The sequence below is a fragment of the Chlorocebus sabaeus genome, chromosome 21 (assembly GCF_047675955.1).
Source record: "Chlorocebus sabaeus isolate Y175 chromosome 21, mChlSab1.0.hap1, whole genome shotgun sequence".
Lineage (NCBI taxonomy): Eukaryota > Metazoa > Chordata > Mammalia > Primates > Cercopithecidae > Chlorocebus > Chlorocebus sabaeus.
The window spans coordinates 79956025-79975911 of NC_132924.1; the positions used below are offsets into that span (position 1 = coordinate 79956025).

General features: G+C 40.6%; 1 protein-coding gene across 6 annotated transcripts in view; it reads left to right on the forward strand.

The window, feature by feature from the left end:
• Positions 1-19887, forward strand: part of PIK3CG (phosphatidylinositol-4,5-bisphosphate 3-kinase catalytic subunit gamma) — a 40704-nt gene that overhangs the window by 12892 nt on the left and 7925 nt on the right. For all 6 annotated transcript variants that reach the window (XM_007982521.3, XM_007982519.3, XM_007982523.3 and 3 more), the window contains 5 exons: positions 1285-1431; positions 4183-4273; positions 5086-5216; positions 6198-6309; positions 8156-8313. In XM_007982521.3, the coding sequence (XP_007980712.1) occupies positions 1285-1431; positions 4183-4273; positions 5086-5216; positions 6198-6309; positions 8156-8313 (639 nt within the window). The remainder of the gene's footprint in view (positions 1-1284; positions 1432-4182; positions 4274-5085; positions 5217-6197; positions 6310-8155; positions 8314-19887) is intronic.

Sequence of the window (19887 nt, forward strand, 5' to 3'; positions counted from 1 at the left end):
TCTGGGGCAATTACAGGGTTCACTTCATTTGTCTTCCTTTTCTCGGGGGTCAGGGACCTCCACTGCTTGTTCAATGTCTGGAAAGAGTTTTATATATTTTTCATAGTTTTCTAGTTGTTTATGGCAGGATGGCAACTCCCGTAGCAGTGAAGCCACGTGAAAAGATGAGGAAGTTCTTCCCCTGAATGTTTAATTTTATATACAATTACCAGCAAACTGGCCTTATAGCAGAAGCACACACTATCCACTGTCCATTATTTAGAGATTAGAAGGAATTATGACATATTAATACAGCTTCAAATTGTGTGTGCTTCTTTTTTTTTTTTTTTTTTTTTTTGGGGGGATGGAGTCTCACTCTGTTGCCCAGGCTAGAGTGTAGTGGCGTGATCTCCGCTCACTGCAAGCCCCACCTCCCGGGTTCAATGCCATTCTCCCACCTCAGCCTCCCGAATAGCTGGGACTACAGGTGCCCACCACCACGCCCGGCTAATTTTGTTTTTGTATTTTTAGTAGAGACGGGGTTTCACCGTGTTAGCTAGGATGGTCTTGATCTCCTGACCTCATGATCCACCTACCTCGTCCTCCCAGAGTGCTGGGATTACAGGCGTGAGTCACGGCGCCCAGCCTGTGTTTGCTTCTTTAAACGACTACATAACAATTTTGATCTGTGGTGAACTCACCTTTGCCTGAAACACCTACTTTTTTTATGTTTAAGTGAGTGACTGCCAAGCCACATTTCCCCTACCTTGAATTTATTTAGATGTATGAGGTTTAGGGGGAGGGCATGCTGTACCTAAATGCCAGATTTTCCATTTATTTCTGTTAAATTTCATCTTCTTAGATGTAGCCTATTGCATCTGATTCTGCAATAATAGTTTTTTTGACATTGTGGAAGCATTAGAATTCTTTTTACAAAATAAATCTTAGAGGACAAATGTAATAGCCAGGTTGCTGTCCATTAAAGAGGATGTAGGAGTGCCAGAGCTCTGTGTGCATGGGGAGGGTGAGATCTGCCATACCTCTTAGGCACCTCCAAAGACTCTTACAGTTCTTTGGAGCACAGTTTGAGAGGCACTGGTTTAAGAGTTGTGAATTCACTCTCACATGGAGTTTCCAGATTTGGTGAAAACAACTTCTGTATTTTTACCCAAATATTGAAAATCATTTTCTAACTAGGGCTTTGTCCTTGTTGTTTATAGTGATGTTTTGCAAGAGAATTTGTGTCTCCACCATGTGTGTTCATTATTCATTGTGTGTGGTAAACATGTGACTGCTTCCTTACAGATTGAAAAATGTAAAGTAATGGCCTCCAAGAAAAAACCACTGTGGCTTGAGTTTAAATGTGCCGATCCAACAGCCCTATCAAATGAAACAATTGGAATTATATTTAAACATGGTGATGATCTGCGCCAAGACATGCTTATTTTACAGGTATGCTAATTTTAAGATTGTTGTCAATTATCTGGAAACACAATTCTGTATTACATCAAAAACATGCCTTCTCCTACTGGCTCTGTTCCCACACTCTTCTTTCATATGATGAATTGTGATCAAATATTACATAATAGAGAGTTTTCACTTGGGGAATATGGCTGCAGACTATTAGATATGCAATCTAATGAGCATTATGGTTCTGTCCAAGATGCATATCTGGCACTCCCAAGTAGCCAGATATACCTCCCTCACCTAATGTCTTTTTTATACACCCCATTCTAAGCTTGATAACATAGAAAATAGCCATGTTTATCCCCAGCACTCACTTCATTCCTGCCCATAGACATGTCTGCACATCTCTAGGCACTCTTAGATACCTCTCCTCTGATACACATAAACAAATCAAGCAATGATTTGATGGGAAGGAGAGAGAAGATGAGCAAGTAGGTCACCACAGAAATCCTGCAGGTAAGTGACGAGAGTGAAGTACTATTAGGGCAGAAGGTGAATGGTCAAGGTATCAGTGCTAATTATTTTCATATTTTCTAACATTTCTAGATAAACTTTAGCTTCACAAGTCTGTAATATTCTCCAGATTCTAGTTGGTCAGTATTGTAGGGGTAATAATTTCTAATACTTAATATGATTTATTTAAAGTAGACAAATCACATTGATTTCAAGGTAGCCTATTTAAAACTGGTCATGTTTCCAGTTCTAAGTTTCTGTTTTTACTTATTTCTTTTTTTTTTTTTTTTGAGACGGCGTCTTGCTTTATCGCCCAGGCTGGAGTGCAGTGGCGCCATCTCGGCTCACTGCAAGCTCCGCCTCCCGGGTTCACGCCATTCTCCTGCCTCAGCCCCCCGAGTAGCTGGGACTACAGGCGCCCGCCATTATGCCCGGCTAATTTTTGTATTTTTAGTAGAGACGGGGTTTCATCGTGTTAGCCAAGATGGTCTCAATTTCCTGACCTCGTGATCCACCCGCCTCGGCCTCCCAAAGTGCAGGGATTACAGGTGTGAGCCACCGTGACCAGCCTACTTATTTCTAATATAGAAACAGGAATACCTTTGCTTTGCCTTTGCTTTGCTTTCATTTCAAGAATGGTCTATGTATTGCCCAGGAGGTATTTTAGTAAAAAAAAAAGAGAAATCCTTCAAACTTTTTGCAAGTTTATTAAATTTCAAATAAATCTGTAGAATATTTCGAATTCTTTGAAGATGGACATTTTAAAAACACAAAAATTACTCTGTTGGTTTTCTCATTTTAAGGGAAAGTTTGCCTTTGTCCTTTAGTTACTTCATGGTTTTGTTTTTTTAATTTTTTAAGGTAAGGTCTTGCTTTATTGCCCAGGTTGGAGAACAGTGGCACAATCACGGCCCACTATAGCCTCAAACTCCTAGGCTCAAGCAATCCTCCTGCCTTAGCCTCTGAAGTAGCTAGGACTATAGGTGTGCACCACCATACCTGGCAAATTTTATTTTTTGTAGAGATGGGGTCTTGCCATGTTGCCCATGCTGGCCTCAAACTCCTGGGCTCAATGAATCTTCCCACCTCAGCCTCCCACACAACTTTCACGTTCTTCTCCTTTTCTTTCTCTTCCTTATAAGAAAACCAACAGTGTGGACCTAGAAAATAGCTCTCTGGTCAAAACAAAAACTTCTCGGCCCTTCACTCAACAAAAACATAGCCTTTCCTTCTCTGGGCCAGGCATCAGCCCCCAATCTCCATTAGACCCTTCATCCTTCTATAGGAATGGTCAAGATTGTGAAAGACACCATGACAATGGTCAAAATTGCTGGGATTCTAGGCATGAGCCAGATAATCGCCAAAATTGCTGGGATTCTAAGTGTGAGCCATCATGCCCAGCCTACTTGGTTTATTTGTTGGGGCGCATAATTTGGCAGCTAAGGGCAAGTTATTTAAGTTCTTTAAGGCTTTGTTCCTTCTCCTGTAGAATAGGAATAATAATCTTATCCACATTATAGGGCAATGCAAGGATCACATAAAGTAGCATTCAGTATGTATTCGCTATCATTATCATCATTGTAGTTACTGCTCTTTGGTTGTTGCCTTAGAGTGATAATGTGTAAAGATGTTAGAGTTTTGTGGTAAAATAGACACAAGTAGAGCAGAACATTTTGAGCAGAGAGGTGATGAACCACAGCTAAAACCTACTCCAAAAGAAATTTATTGGCTGAGCACGGTGGCTCACGCCTGTAATCCCAGCACTTTGGGAGGCCAAGGTGGGCGGATCACTTGAGGTCAGGAGTTTGAGACCAGCCTGGCCAGTATGGTGAAACCCCATCTCTACTACAAATACAAAAAAAAATTAGCCAGGCATCATGGTGTGTGCCTGTAATCCCAGCTACTCAGGAGGCTGAGGCAGGAGAATCACTTGAACCTGGGAGGTGGAGGTTGCAGTGAGCCAAAATCACACCACTGCACTCCAGCCTGGACCACAGAGCAAGATTCCGTCTTCAAAACCAAAACAAAACAAGAAATTTATTTATCCTCTTCTCCAAGGTACATTTCGGAAACCAAAATTAACAAGCTCAAAATTAACAAGAAGAGAAACTTTAGTGTACCAGATTGACCAATAAACATACAGTTGTTACTTACGTGTTTTACATTTACTTTTATATTTTGTGTTACAAGATATGATTGCTATTTTCAAGGGAGAAGAAAAATATATTAAGTTTATATATATATATATAAAAAATATAAACATTTTTGTCTTTTGATGCCCAGATTCTACGAATCATGGAGTCCATTTGGGAGACTGAATCTTTGGATCTGTGCCTCCTGCCATATGGTTGCATCTCAACTGGTGACAAAATAGGTATGTAGTTACCTCAGGAGATGAATAGACCACTCAGCTCGTTTGAAAAGATTATAATTCCTTCAGTATAGACATTTAATAACTGAAAAATCATAATCTTAATGAAAAGGAAGAAAATATGTCCATGCTGGTGAATGTGACTATCAATTTAATGTGGATATATTAAAAATACATGAATGCATGATTCAGATCCTTGTGACTATACATGGAAATGATTTTAGTAAGAACTTGTTCCCTCCTCTTTCCTTCTCCACCTCTAAACGTTAACTCATTTCATTACATATTAAACTTTTCTCTCACAAATAACATTTAAAAATAGATGGAAAGATCTGTCACTTATTTTAGTATTCCAGAATTCACATTATCAAAGCTATTACACACTCTACTATCAGGTATTTTTATAGACATTCACCATTAGTTTCAATGAAACATATGTTTATTCAAGTTTCTGATCTGAGAACGCTACAAAATCATTTACATTGAACCCTGTAATTTAAAAAAGGAAAAGGCACAGATTGCCATCTGAGGAAGAATATGCTCAGCATATAAATGCTTTTATTTATTACTATTCAAAACCAGCCCTTTCCTCTTGTCATTCTGGGATATTGAAAGCATATCCCACACAACTTCCATGTCCTCCTTCTTTCCTTTTTACTCCTCATAAGAAAACCAATAGCATAGACCTGGAAAATAGCTCTCTGGTCACACACAAAAAAAAAACCTGCCCTTCACTCAACAAAGACATAGCTTTTTGTCCTCTGGGCCAGGCACTGGCCCCCAGTCTCCATCAGACTCTGTGCATCCTTCTATAGGAATGATCGAGATTGTGAAAGACGCCACAACAATTGCCAAAATTCAGCAAAGCACCGTGGGCAACACGGGAGCATTTAAAGATGAAGTCCTGAATCACTGGCTCAAAGAAAAATCCCCTACTGAAGAAAAGGTGAGCTCATGCTTTTTCCCAGTCTAACGGCTCCTTACAAGTTGTCATTTATATAGCAATAGTGGCTTCACGTTTTCAAAGAATCTGTCAGTGTCTTGCCTCCTGACATATTAGTGAAATTTTTTACTTGTGAAATAATGAAGTACTCTCCCATGGTGACAGCACATCTGTGTGAAACAGAGGCACTCAGTTCAGGACTCCATGAGCATTTGCTTCTCTTTTGATTATCAGGCATGCTTTGCTTAAAATTTGGTTCTGTGAAGTAATCTGTTAGCACTTTTTATGGCTATTTTTGTTGTTCAGCCAAAATATTTAGTTACCATGTATAAATTCTTATGTACCTGGGAAATACAACATACACAACAAAGTAATTTATAATTTACTGCTGAACTCTAATCTAAATGGTAAATCATGGATGCTGAAAATGTCAGTTCCACCATTCCTTGGAAGTGCATATGCTCCATCCTTCACAAGCTGTGTGGTTAGGCTGTTTGGCTGTCGTTTAAAGTTCTGCTGCACAGGATTAGCACTTCTCATTTGCATGGTTAGCAGCCTTTTGGGGAGGAAATATAATGAGTAGCACTTATTAATCTGTTATACATGTAGATCTGTGAACCCAAGCATACTCTTAGTGGTCACAAGCAAAACCTGTTCACAAATGAAGGAGAAATTACCATGGGTTCTGTATAGTTGTTGGTAAGCGATGCATGGAGAGGAAGTGAACCCTTTGATTAAATTACTGTTGCCCTTTGACTCTTGTTTCTTCCTCATGCCATTGTGCTTCACTGAATCTTCACCTAAAATATAAGCAGGGCAATGAGAAAGATGGCAATTCATAGATATAATGCTAATGAAATCTGGCACAACTAACTTGCTCTCTGAAAATGGTTTCCAGAATAGTCTCTTTTTAGAAGTCATTTGTAGATTCATGTTGCTTTTTATAGTTAGAAGACAACTAATATTCAAATGCATTTTAATTAGTTTCAGGCAGCAGTGGAGAGATTTGTTTATTCCTGTGCAGGCTACTGTGTGGCAACCTTTGTTCTTGGAATAGGCGACAGACACAATGACAATATTATGATCACAGAGACAGGTGAGTTTATTTAGTGCAGAGTAAACTTTTATTGTGGTAAAATATATATAACATTTACTATTTTAACTGTAATTTAACTGTTAAGTGTTCAGTTCAGTGGCATTACATATGTTCACCTTGTTGTACAACCATCACCATTCATCCCCAGAATTTTTCCATCTTCCCCAGCTGAAACTCTGTACCCATTAAACACTAACTCCCCATGTTCCCCTCCTTTCAAACAGAGTAGTCTTTAAATGGAGTTTAAGACTGAATCACATATTTAGAAGTCATTGTGTAGAGACATTGGTGCTTCGGTTACTCTAGAGCGGTGGCCCCCAACCTCTTTGGCACCAGGGACTGGTTTCTTGGAAGACAACTTTTCCACAGACAGGGGTGGGGGAGCAAGGATGGTTTCAGGATCATTGTGCACTTTTTTTTTCAACTTGCTTGCCACTGTAAAGCCTGCCACCAGATGCAGCTCAATTGTTAGTTGCCACTCACTGAGAAGGTTTTGATATGAGTCTGCAAAGAATTGATTTATTATGGTCTCTGTGCAGTGAAACCTCTCTGCTAATGTTAATCTGTATTTACAGCCACTCCCCAGTGCTAGCATCACCACCTCAGCTCCACCTGAGATCATCAGGCATTAGATTCTCCTAAGGGGCACGCAATCTGGATCTCTCTCATGCACAGCTCACAATAGGGTTTGCATTCCTGTGAGAATCTAATGCCACCACTCATCTGACAGGAGGTGGAGCTCAGGCACTAATTCAAGTGTTGGGGAGCAGCTGTAAATACAGATGAAGTTGCTCACTTGCCCATCGCTCACCTCCTGCTGTGTGGCCCAGTTCCTAACAGGCATGGACTGGTCCATGGCCCAGGGGCTGGGGACCCCTGCTCTAAAGAGACCACCTCACTTGAGGACTGAGGTGTGAGTGAAGGAGGAAGAGGCAGGAAATGAGTCTTAAGAAGGCAAAGTTAGAGCGACAGCTGGGAAACTAGGAGAGGGTCATATCCCAGAAGCTGGCGAAGGTGGGAGTGATCACCAGTGACAGATGTTGCAGAGAAGCAACAGAAAGAACTCGTAGATATCCTTAAATCTCCCTAACCCACTCCACTTTAGTGGTTCACTGTCCACTCTGACAACAGTCAGTAGTGGCCACCAAAGCATGAGATTTTTCTCTATGAATTTGAGCCATTTTAAGAGTAGAGTCTGGAAAAAGCATCAGATGGGGATAGATTGCTTACTTCCCATGAGAATTAAAAGAGATAATGTATTTATGGCAATAGAAATGATAAAGGACTAAACAAATAAGATGATGATGATTGTGGTGGTGATAGTAGTAGAGGTAGAAATTGACCCAAAGGAGACTCAAAATGATTTGCTTCTATCATGCTGCCCAAGTTTCCGAGATTGGACACGCTTAGATACATTCAGGATGGTATGGCCATAGATGGCTACTCAAAAGGAAAGGGCGAATATCCCTGCCCCCAAGCAGCGTGAAACATCAGTCTATCCCGAGTTACATAAAGAGCATAAGAGAGTCTTAGGGATAATGATGACATACTGGCCAGAGAGTTTGATTTATGTTTCTGAGAATAATTTTGAGATGAGAATTTTATAGTAGCATCTGGCTGTCATCTAAAGAACACCAGAAGGATATCAAAAACATACTTGGTTCAAAGAATGTTTTGTGGCTACGACTTTCACACACCTGCTAAGACGAAAAATATCACAAGCTGACAAACATTGTAAAAAATACTTTCATCACAAGATAGCTCATTTTTAGGCAACTCAAAGAAATATTTTAAGGAACAAAGTGCTGTGCCACTGTAATGATGTCAGATACTTTCTTCTCTTAAGGAAACCTATTTCATATTGACTTCGGGCACATTCTTGGGAATTACAAAAGTTTCCTGGGCATTAATAAAGAGAGAGTGCCATTTGTGCTAACCCCTGACTTCCTCTTCGTCATGGGAACTTCTGGAAAGAAGACAAGCCTACACTTCCAGAAATTTCAGGTAAGTCACCTCCTTCTTCATTGCCTGCTGAGAATAGCACCCAAGCAGATGGTACCTGCAGCACGCCGCAGCCCTCACCTCTCACTCAGCTTGGAGGCCAGTCCAGCCTTCACCCCTACCCTTTTCTGGCATGGCCAACCCTACCTCCTCCCTGTCACTTCCATTCATTCCTTCCCCAAGTGCAAAATGACACTTCTCAGTAATCCTCCCACCTAAAACCAAACAGAAGTAGAAATATTTCATAAGCAGTGAGATGGGAAAATGTGGAACATCAAGACGACGCTGGCACTAAAGAGGACTTTCTGGAAGGGTGTCTGCTGAGCAGGTTAGCCACTAGATATTTGTCTATTAAAGACCTTAGCTAGAAGACTCAAATTTTACACGTATTTTCCAGAACTCACAAAAGGTTGTGAGCTTCTCTTGGTTTTTGTTACAGGTGAATTATTGATGCGCCACCTGCGCTTATCTCATTTTTTTAAGGCAGAGTACCCAGTATTTCATTTGAAATCTGTTGGTTTGACTACAGGTTCTGCTAAGACTTCTAGCTTTTCCTGCTCACCTGTAAACAAGCTCCTGCATAAGTCTGTCCATCTCCCTGGGAGTGTGTAGATCAGGGGAGTCCAATCTTTTGGCTTCCCTGGGCCACATTGGAAGAATTGTCTTGGGCCACACGTAAAATACACTAGATAGCTGATGAACTAAAAAAAATTACAGAAAAAGCCTCACAATGTTTTAAGAAAGTTTACAGATTTGTGTTGGGCCACATTAAAAGCCATCCTGGGCTGCATTTGGGTTGGACAAGCTTGGTGTACATTCTACCTGCTTTCCGTTCCTTCCTGGTCTGTATCCAGTTTTGACTACCAAATACTTCAAATACCCAAGAGAATTAAACACTGGCAAAATTAATACCGTTAATGAACATAATTCATAAGAGTTGTAACTACTACTGTAATATACCTACATTATAGCAATACAAACACAAAACAAAGACAAAGAATAATTAGTTTATATGTACATTTGCCTTGGGTGCCCCTTAAATAACCACCTCCCTTAGTGCATCTGAAACATGATGTGCTTTGCATTTCACATCTCAGACTTGCTCTCTTTTCCCTGACGCTCTTCTTGAGTCCAGGGTTACCCTTGGGAGATGACACAACCCTTAAAGTTCAGTAGAACAGGAACTAGGATACATTGTTTTGAAACCTGTCTATTCTTGTTTGTTCTCCGGACTGATTTTCAATATGGTGATTACAAGACTTACCCTCCCACAGTTCCAGTGGTGTTGTCAGAGAAACTGAGATCTCTGTGGCCAGATGGTCTTGTGATTTTTAGTGTGTGTTTTTCTGCATAAACTCAATTGAGTTTCAGACTATTTCCAGGGACTTGACACATTTCAGTCCTGTTTTTCTTTAAAGTTAAAAATCACATGTTTTGACAACTTCCTGGAACAGAGAAATGGTTCCAAAAAAAAACCCTGGAAGAATTTCACCATTTAAAGCGGGGAAAACACTCATTTCTTCTTTCCTCTCAGCGGGGTTCATCCAACTAGCTTCGGACAAACAGACCAGCAATAAACTGCAACTTAAAGAATCAGACATGCACAAGGAATCTGGCCTCCTTGACAGGCTCTCCTTTTTTTTTTTTTTTTTTTATTTTTAGACGGAGTCCTGCCTGTCACCCAGGCTGTAGTGCAGTGGTGCAATCTCAGTTCACTGCAGCCTCTACCTCCCAGGTTCAAGTAATTCTCCTGCCTCAGCCTCCCGAGTAGCTGGGACTACAGGTGTGCACCACCATGCCTGGCTAATTTTTGTATTTTTACTAGAGACGGGGTTTCATCATATTGGCCAGGATGGTCTCAATCTCTTGACCTTGTGATCCGCCCGCCTTGGCCTCCCAAAGTGCTGGGATTGTAGGCGTGAGCCACCGTGCCCAGCCGGCTCTCCTTCTTTTTGTATATATGTTCTCTTCCTTTTAGCCAGTAATTTTTCCTAGAATGACTGCACATTTGTCCTGTTGCTAACAACATTCCCATAGACCCCCTGGTGCCCATGTCACCCTGTCATATCCCAGCAGTACTTCTCTTTCTTTGGTTGTTACTGTTTTTAAGTTTCAAAATATTCTTTCACAAGAAGATTTGCAGTATGGGGAGGCCAAGGAGAGCTTGCTTCCCCCTATCAGCATCTTCTACCCAAAGCAACAAACCTTTGCAGTGAGCCTTTGTGCAGTCTGTCCTCTCAGTCTGGAGTATTTCTCCATCCTTAGTGACCAAAGCTTGTTTCTCAAGTCACATACCTTTTTTACTAAAGCAACGTTTAGGCAGTGTGCCCCACTAAAAACACACTTTTGTACATTTGTTGTACTTGTGTGGTATCCGTGTTTTGGAGTACTGTTAAACATACATGTTAAGCATACACGTTAAACGCCTGTGAATCTGTACACGTTGAGCCTTAAGCACACATACGGCTTAACATGGTGGTTAAAAGGATGGGCTTTGTAGTGGAGAAACTTGAGTTTGAATGCTGGACCTGCTACTTAATAACCACATCTATGATGATTATTCATCCTTTCATAACATCAGCCTCTTCATCTGTAAAGTGGGAATAATAAGACCTACTTGCTGTGGTTTTTTTGGGATTACTTAAATGAAATATTCAGAATGCTTAGCCCAGTACCTAGATCACAGCGGAGAATCAATAAACGCCAGCCACCATTGTTGTAGTCATCACGATATGTCTTCAAACTTTGAAAACCTTTGAGAAACCATTTTTGAAATGAGATCTCAGGTAATATATAAAACAAAGTAGCATGCTCTGCTTAAAGAGTAAACGGAGTTCCAACTCAACCTGCTCTGCTTCCCCCTTCCCCACCCCCTCTCTGCTCACTCTCTCCCTATGTTCCCTCATACTTCACAACAGGAAAAAACCTGAATACCACAGCTTTAAATTACATATATGCAGAATTTCCAAAGTTTACAGCATGACAACGATGGGCAGCAGATTTTTTCATCATTTGACTCTGACCTTGTGGTAATTTTTTTTTCTTCTACATACTGCTAAGCCTTCTGAAAAGATTTTCTGTTTCTTGGTTTTATCTTTTATTTCAGAATTGAAGTTCTTCAAGATCAGGGACCACATCTCTAAACTCTCCAAACAGTGTCCTAGAATCTTGTATAATAAAGGCTGCCATTTTTAGGGAAGCTGGGAAATGTTGTATACATTTGCATTTTTAATTAAAGGTGTCCTCATTTCCAGTGAATTGCTTATTTTGAATTGATAAGGTTAACTAATACATGCTGCATATTTGAATAACGTGTTAGGAACAATGGAGAAAAATTGACCCACTTTTTTGTTAAGGGTGAGGTGAGCCTGGTCCACAAAGAAAAAGAAAAACATATCTAACTGGTGGCCTGAGCATGGAAGTAACAGGAGCTGAAAGAAGCTCTACTGCATCCCACCTCTCTGCTTCCCAAGGGAGCTACTTTAGCCTAGGACCATAGCCACAGTTACTTTTAGAATAGGGGAGAGTTCAGAAACAAGCTATAATTAGATAGAGAAACACAAAACCAAGGCCCAGCATTTGAACCCAGGAGTATCTGTTAGCCTTTGGAGCAGCATCCTACACACAGGTGCTAAACAAAACATTTCAATGATGACGATTTCGATAAATTCTCCATAGAAAAATCTCCCTTATAGGAGGAATAAAAAAGAAAACAGTGCTTCTACTCATTGGTAATTTATTCTAGACCACATTATTTTAAATTTCACTGAACAGTTATAGAATATATATAATACGCAAATATATTTATATCATTGGCAAATGAAATTTGGCTTGTAAGTTTTTTAAATGTCAGAATGTGTTGTTTTGTTTTGTTGTTGTTGTTGTTTTGAGACGGAGTCTCGCTTTGTTGCCCAGGCTGGAATGCAGTGGCACAATCTCGGCTCACTGCAAGCTCCGCCTCCTGGGTTCACACCATTCTCCTGCCTCAGCCTCCTGAGTAGCTGGGACTACAGGCGCCCGCCACCATGCCCGGCTAATGTTTTGTATTTTTAGTAGAGACAGGGTCCCACCGTGTTAGCCAGGATGGTCTCAATCTCCTGACCTTATGATCCGCCCGCCTTGGCCTCCCAAAGTGCTGGGATTACAGGCGTGAGCCATGGCGCCTGGCCCCGAATGTGTTGTTTTTTAACATTTTAAAACTAGTAAATGTTGTTTATTAAAATCAAGAGCCAGCAAAATATTGAAAATACCAAAAGATATAAAAATCCATTATCCTGCTTTCCAAAGATAATACTGTCAACATGTTAAAGTTTCTCCTTCATTCAATTAACTGTTTAGTCTTTTTAGAAAATTATAAATTAATCAGAATTTGCTTAAAAACTAAACTTAAGAAATAGCTATGTTCATCTCTCCAAACTGAGTAAGGCTGATTAACATCCATGAGATGGTAGTTTGTCATTTTGAATAAAATCTAAATATCCAGGCTTGGCCTACTAGGCCCTGTGTGAGGAAGCTCCTGCCCCTTCAGCCTTACGCCACACTGTTCTGCTCATCTGCTCCCTTATCACTGTGGCCTTCCTCCACATCTTCCCCCATCCCGGCTACCCACTGCCTTCTTCCCAGAATGCTCTATGCTACCCTGTGGTCTCAGCATAAATGTCATTCTGCAGAGCAGTGTTCTAAATCAGGTTATCTCCTGTTACCCTTTGCCACAGTCCCCTGCCAGGTCCTTCGTTGCATATATCACAAAATACAGTTATTGGTACTGATTTGCTTTTGGTCTTTCCCTCTCCCAACTGTGAGCTCTGTGCAGCAGGACCACATGTGTCCTGTGTCCCTTATAAGGGGCTCAGCCACAGTAAGCACTCGGTAGGTATTTGCTGAGTGGAGTAGTGGAGGGACAGCACCTCGTAGGGGAGGAGCTAGATAAAACTGGATGACCTCTGGGGTGTCTTCCTTCCATATCATACATTGTATTCCGTGAGTTTCACCGTAACTCAGGCCCAGATTGACAGACCACCGTCACGTGGAAGGTAATAAGCCTTCAGGAGGCAGGTTAAACATGCATACTTTAGATGAGGAAATAAATCAGACTGTGAAATCTAATGTTTCATTAAATAATACAAATATGTGAGTGTAATATGGTACATATTCACATTTTTGTAGAGACTTCCTTATTGACATAAATCTTACATATTCCTTTCCAGTCAGAGCTGTACCTTTTGCCAAGAGAACAGAGCATGGAGTACATACACATAGTGTACATTCAATACAGGACAGTGGTTAAAGGGCAGGAACAACTTGTTCTTTTATAAACAAGCATTTTGTAATGTTGTGCACACAGTAGCCACCAAGCAAATCTGAAGTCATCAGGGGAGCCAAATAACACATCCACAGACAAATCTATGCAAAGCAGGTCGTTTGAGGAGTGTCTTTAAAAGGCACTTGCCCCTAGATGTCACTCTTAAGAAGCATTTTATAGAGAAAAAGTCTGGAGCCCATTCATTGTGTTATTTTAATCTGGGATGACTGTGGAGATTTTCTTGCCAGTTTCATCAGACCTGCCCTGTTTCCAGTTCCGCAGTCTCATCCCCATGCCAGGGTATACCCAAGCCTCCAACCTGGAGGCTTAGCCACATGCCCAGTCTCTATGCAGGGTCCTGACTCAGGAGGTGTTTAAGAACCTTTATTCAACCACAGTCCCTCTCTTCTGTTGTCGAGCTCTACTCTTGGGTCCCACTTTGTTTTAACTGTTTCTGTTTCAGTTTCTCCACCAGAGGTGCCTCTGTTTGTTACCCAGCTGCTAGAACTAGGGCCCTAATCCCTTCTGTCATTTTTCTTGCTGGAGACTCAAGTATTCTCCCAAGTCCAGCCACAGGGACCACAGAGACCTTGTGATCTGACATTCTTCCAAGGACTGCAGCCACCTCAGCATCATTTCCGATCACTATTCTCTACCTCCCCTTCCTTTGTGTGGCAGCCCTCATCCTTGTCTACACCTATAACCTGCTAGGCTGGATTTTCTCAGCCTCCTGCTCTAGCCTGTTGTAGTTACCAGGCGTTATTCACCATATCCAAAGTAAGACACTAATTCAACGCACACTGACTAAATACATACTACATTTTAGGCACCGTGAGAGGCATTAAGAAGGGTCAGGTACCGCCTTTGGCAAGGCAAGATATTTTCCTAGTTTGGTCCCTTTCAAATATGATCGTTCCCTAATGCATCCTGATTTTAAAGTAGTGAATTATGTCCAATATTGAACGTGGCTTCTGTACATTAAGCATTCACCCATCATATATATTCAGATTATCTGTAGTGTGTCAGACACTGCACTGGGCACAAGTGAGACAACAGAGCATGGCCCCAGAACATGGCAAGAGAGCTACTTACACAACTTCGTGCCAAGGAATACTTTGTGCTAACAGTGTCCACAGTGGTTTGCAGAGGGAGCAATTAATCCTGCCCTAGAGGATAGAAAAGGGCTATTCAGAGAAGCATGTGTTTTTCTCAGGCCTTAAGGAATGAATTCAGTTTCATTTTTCCAGGCAGATACAGGGAAGGGAGGGAACATCCAGACAGAAAGAACAGCACAAGCAAGTGCATGAAGTTAGAAAAGTACACACAATCAGTATTTAGGAACAAGAAGTATATTTACCTGGGTGAACAGAAAGGGGATATTTCTGGAAGTGTGTAGTAGAATTTGAGTCAAAAAAGGAAATTTGGGTCCAACTTGAAGCAGTACATAGGCTGGATTAAAGGGGTGGAGGGTACAGCAAAGCAAAGAAGCCATTTGGAGCTCATTCGATTAATCACAAATAACCATAATTAAGGTCTATTATAAGTCAAGTGGGAGATGACCAGTTTATCTGTCACCCATAATGTACTGAGCTGATAAAGGATTCCGTCTTGGGATCTGCACCCCAACCCACTGACTAGGCCAGGCTCAGCCTCCTCTGTCTCATTATGAAGACTTTCAGTACTCACTATCTCTCCATGTTATGCATTGGAACATATTCTCAAAGAAGGGTCTGATATCAGCCATTTGTAGGAGTTTGAATATGTTGGTGTGGTATCTCCCCCATAATGCAGACTTATGGGAGTTGTCAAACTTAGGACTTTATTAAGCTTGTCAAATTTAAATTACTATTCTGGAAAAGATGCAAGTCCAAAACTGGAAAGATAATAACCTTTTGACTGACATCATTCTCTCAAATTTAGTTTCTTTTAGAACATTTTGTCTAACATAGAGTATTGTCAAGGACATTGTTTAGCATATTACAAAACATTCTCTATAAAGATCTTCTGGTGAAATTTCTGTTGGTCTTAGTTTCTAGAAACGCTGTGCTTCTCCTAAATAGAGATGTTTTCTTTTAAATTTTCTGAACATTGACTAGAGTAACAGATTAGTGTCCTTTTAGCTAGAGATATATTTGAAGACTTCCTGTAGCAAGTACTGTCATGCATTGCTTAACAATGGGGATACATACAGAGAAATGCATCATTAGGCAATTTCATCATTGTGCAAACATCATAGAGTTAACTTACACAAATCTACTACACACTTAGGCTATATAATATAGCCCATTGCTCCCAGGCTTCAAACCTTTACAACATGTTACTTACTGAATACTGTAGGCAGTTGTAATACAATGTTATGCACTTGTGTATCTAAACACATCTGAACAGAAAAGTTACAGTAAAAATATGGAATTATAATCTTATGAAACAACTATGATATATGCAGTCCATGGTTGACCAAAACATTGTTACGCAGTACATGACTGTATATAGGACTTGTGATGTACAGTTTTAAATTAGCCTCCTTCCCGAACCCATTGTGGATTGTTTCCTTTCCTTTTTTCACCCACTTCTAACTAATGTTATTTTGACTTTTGTATCTCCAAATAGTCCACCTTAAATCCTTTTTGGAACAAGGCTGAAAGATAAATCACACACGTGCGCGCGCACACACACACACACCCCCACCCCTATGTGCACGCTGTTCAGAATATTGACTAAAGTAGAATAGCTTATTGTAGCATTTAGGTTTCTAATGTGCTTCTAGCTAAATATTCGAGAAGATGGCAGTACAGCCCTTCCCCTGGTAAACAGAGCTAGTCTGAGAATCATTTTTCAAGTAATTATAGATAAGAATCCTAATTCAAACTCATCAAATGCATGGCCAAGTACCAGACGCACTCCTCTTTCGGATTTACCAGAAAGTGTGCTCTCGTGCACTATTAGGTCTAATAATCAGTGACCTTCTCTGTTTTGCGAAAATAATTCCTAGAGGCTGGCTAGCCAATGCCTTGATTTTTACTTAAAAAATAAAATAAAATCCTCTGCCTTTGACTGAAATGACTTTTATCCATTGTCTCCTTCCTCTAGCATACAGAGGCAACATTACCGTTTAGGAAAAGTCAGTGGAGGTTCTACTTCATTTCTAGATGAAAATGGAGGATTTTGATCTTAAGAAAAGTATTTCATGTGACCTCAGACAGTCTGTAGCAGCCACAGCTCATCAGTGGTTAAATTAGTAGGCTGTATATAAAAGCAGTTTGTTTTCAGTTTAGTGAACTGATAGTTGGGGCAGTTAGCAAATCAAGTAAAAGTTTGGGCCCTGAAATGATAATGAATTCCTTTGTTCCCAAGACTTCTGAGGGCGGTAGCTTTGTAACAACAATTCTTTCTGTTAGTCCTAGATGCTATAATTAAGGCATTTGAATCAACAATGAAATTGAGAGCAGATGTACTACGTAGGCTCAATCTATTTATTAGCTACTAATGGAGAATGTTCTAGCTAATGGCATTAATAATAATGTAATGTTCCCCACATTTGTACTCATTAACAAGTGCATTAAACCAAGTCACCGAAGTCAGGTTTTTCCCTTACTCTTCTCTCAATAATACAAATCCTTCAACAGTCAGTTGAAAAGGAGAGAATGAGGATGTTTGAGGTCAAGGAGAGGCAGCCCTGGCAGAAGGGAAAATTACAGCCAGTAACTTCTGTGTTCTGTGTTTTCCCCTGAGCTCCCCAGGCCACATCCTCATAGTCCCCGAAACCACAGGCCTCTAGGCCAAGGTAGTATCAGAACACTCCCACAGACCCTGTGGCTGAGTCCAAAGGGCAGAAATGAAACTTCTGGGGCTGAGTGGGCAGGGCAGGTGCTCAGCTGTGCCCCCCAACGTGAGAGAACCACCTGCAGGAAGCCAGCGTTGCTGTATGCTTCCATCCTGCCCACCTCAGTGGGCTAGCACCATGACAGCCTCCCTTTGACGCTGGTTGGAGTGAGGCTTATCCCTGACTCCAACCTACCTCACCCACTAGGCCTTTACTAACAGACCTTGTGGGCAGGTGGTCTAGAGGGACAGTGAGCCCCTTAGCATTGAACAGGGTGTGTATTCAATAATGCAGCTCCTCGTGGTATTGATTAGTAATCATAGCCAACTACTTATGTAGCACTTAAGTCTCACCACAACAATATGAAATGGGTATCATTCTTATTATTCTTAATCTATATTTAAAAGAGGTTAAGTGACTTCTCCAGTGATATAGTTAACCAGTAATAAAGCCAAAATTAGAATTCATTCAGCCTGATGTGAATCTGTGTTGTTAACCACCACAATACACTGCCTTTCGGCAAAGGGTGATTAAAGCTGCACCAAGTCTCTAAGTGTGTACAGCCAGTCAGAATCTGGACACTGTGTTTGACAAGCATGGGACATGCAGTTAAACTGGGGAAGAAATTTCTTTCTCATAGAAGAGATCCTTGTGTGTGAAAATTAGAACTATCTGAATAAATTAGAATCAACAGAAATTATTTATGTAAGTGAAAGCCTTCGAGAAAAGCAAGGCAGTTCTTTCCTTTAACGCCTCTCCTTGGGTGCAGCAGGGATAGGTGAATTCCTGCGTCACTGCTTAACAAGTATTTACTGAGCACCAGTGGATTGGTTTTATAATAACTTGGCCTTAGGTTAATTTCCCTCCTTGAAAATTTTCTATTAAAAAGAGTTTGACCACACAGTGGGCTCACACAGCAGGGGATTTGTGTGGATCCTCTAGTGTATAGAAGGATAGAAAATAATTAAAAATCAGAATGTACTCTAATTCAAAACCAAAAGGCGTCCCCATCTATGTCCTTGTGAAAATTGTGCAAGTTGGCAAATTAATGAGGCTGTTGCCTGGGGTGAAGTCTGCACTTAGCCTGTGTAATTACGAAGAAATGAGAGAGACCTCAGTGGGTCCTACAGATGAGCAAAAGAAAATAATTTCCGGGCATAAGTGGAGTCATTAAGAATGCAAGAGCACTAATGCACTGGGGCCACTTCCAGGGGACAAGTGATGGCTGGGCAGCAGCAGCAACAGCCCACACAAGTGTCCCACTTCTTGGTGAACAGGGAGGAAATGCAAAGGGGATGGTAGGCAAGGGAGAGGACTGACGTTTATTGAGCCCTCACTATGTGCTGGCCTCCATGCTGGGCACTTTATGTATATTGTCTCACTTGGAAAATGCCAGAATAGTCCATGGGTTTTGTATTGCATAGGATGATGTGTACTCTGCCCAGCCTTGACATACAGAGTGACATAAGCCTGACCTCAATTATCATTGCAGTCACTCTGCCACATACAAATGTCACAGACAATATCAGTTAAAGGCAAAAGAAAACTATTAGTATTTTGTCCTATAAATTTATATTCTTTTTTCTATATAAATATTTTGTGTTAATTTACTAAAATGGGGTGCATTGTTTTATACCTACTTCTTAAACACTTTTACATGTTTATTAAATATCCTTCCACAGTATCTTTCTAGTAGTTCCAGGACATGCAATTTTAAGTACTTTTCGTGAATCTTTTTTATCAGTCCCCTATTGTAGGACATTATTAAACCATGTTCTAATGAACATCCTTGTAGATAAATCACTGCAAAATTATTCAGTATTTTTAAAGGTAGATTCCTAGCATGGAAGTTGCTGGGTAAAAGGATATAGATATTTTTTAAGCCAAGTTTATTGAGGCATGTTTTACATAGAGTAAAAATTACCCTTTCTTTTATTTTTGGCTTGGGGTACATGTGAAGGTTTGTTACATAGGTAAACACATGTCACAGGGGTTTTGTTGTACACATCATTTTGTCACCCAGGCGTTAAGCCCAGTACCCAATAGTTACCTTTTTTGCTCCTCTCCCTCCTCTGATTCTCTCCCCTCAAGTAGATTCCAGTGTCTGTTGTTTCCTTCCTTAGGTTCATAAGTTCTTATCATTTAGCTCCCACTGATAAGGGAGAACATGCAATATTTGGTTTTCTGTCTCTGCATTAGTTTGCTAAAGATAATAGCCCCCAGCTCCATCTATGTTCCACAAAACACATGATCTCATTCTTTTTTATGACTGCATAGTATTCTGTGGTGTATATGTACCACATTTTCTTTAATCAGTCTATCATTGGTGGGCATTTAGGTTGATTCTGTGTCTTTGCTATTGTGAATAGTACTGCAGTGAATATTTCTGTACATGTGTTTTTATGGTATAATGATTTCTGTTCCTCTGGGTATATACCCAGTAATGAGATTG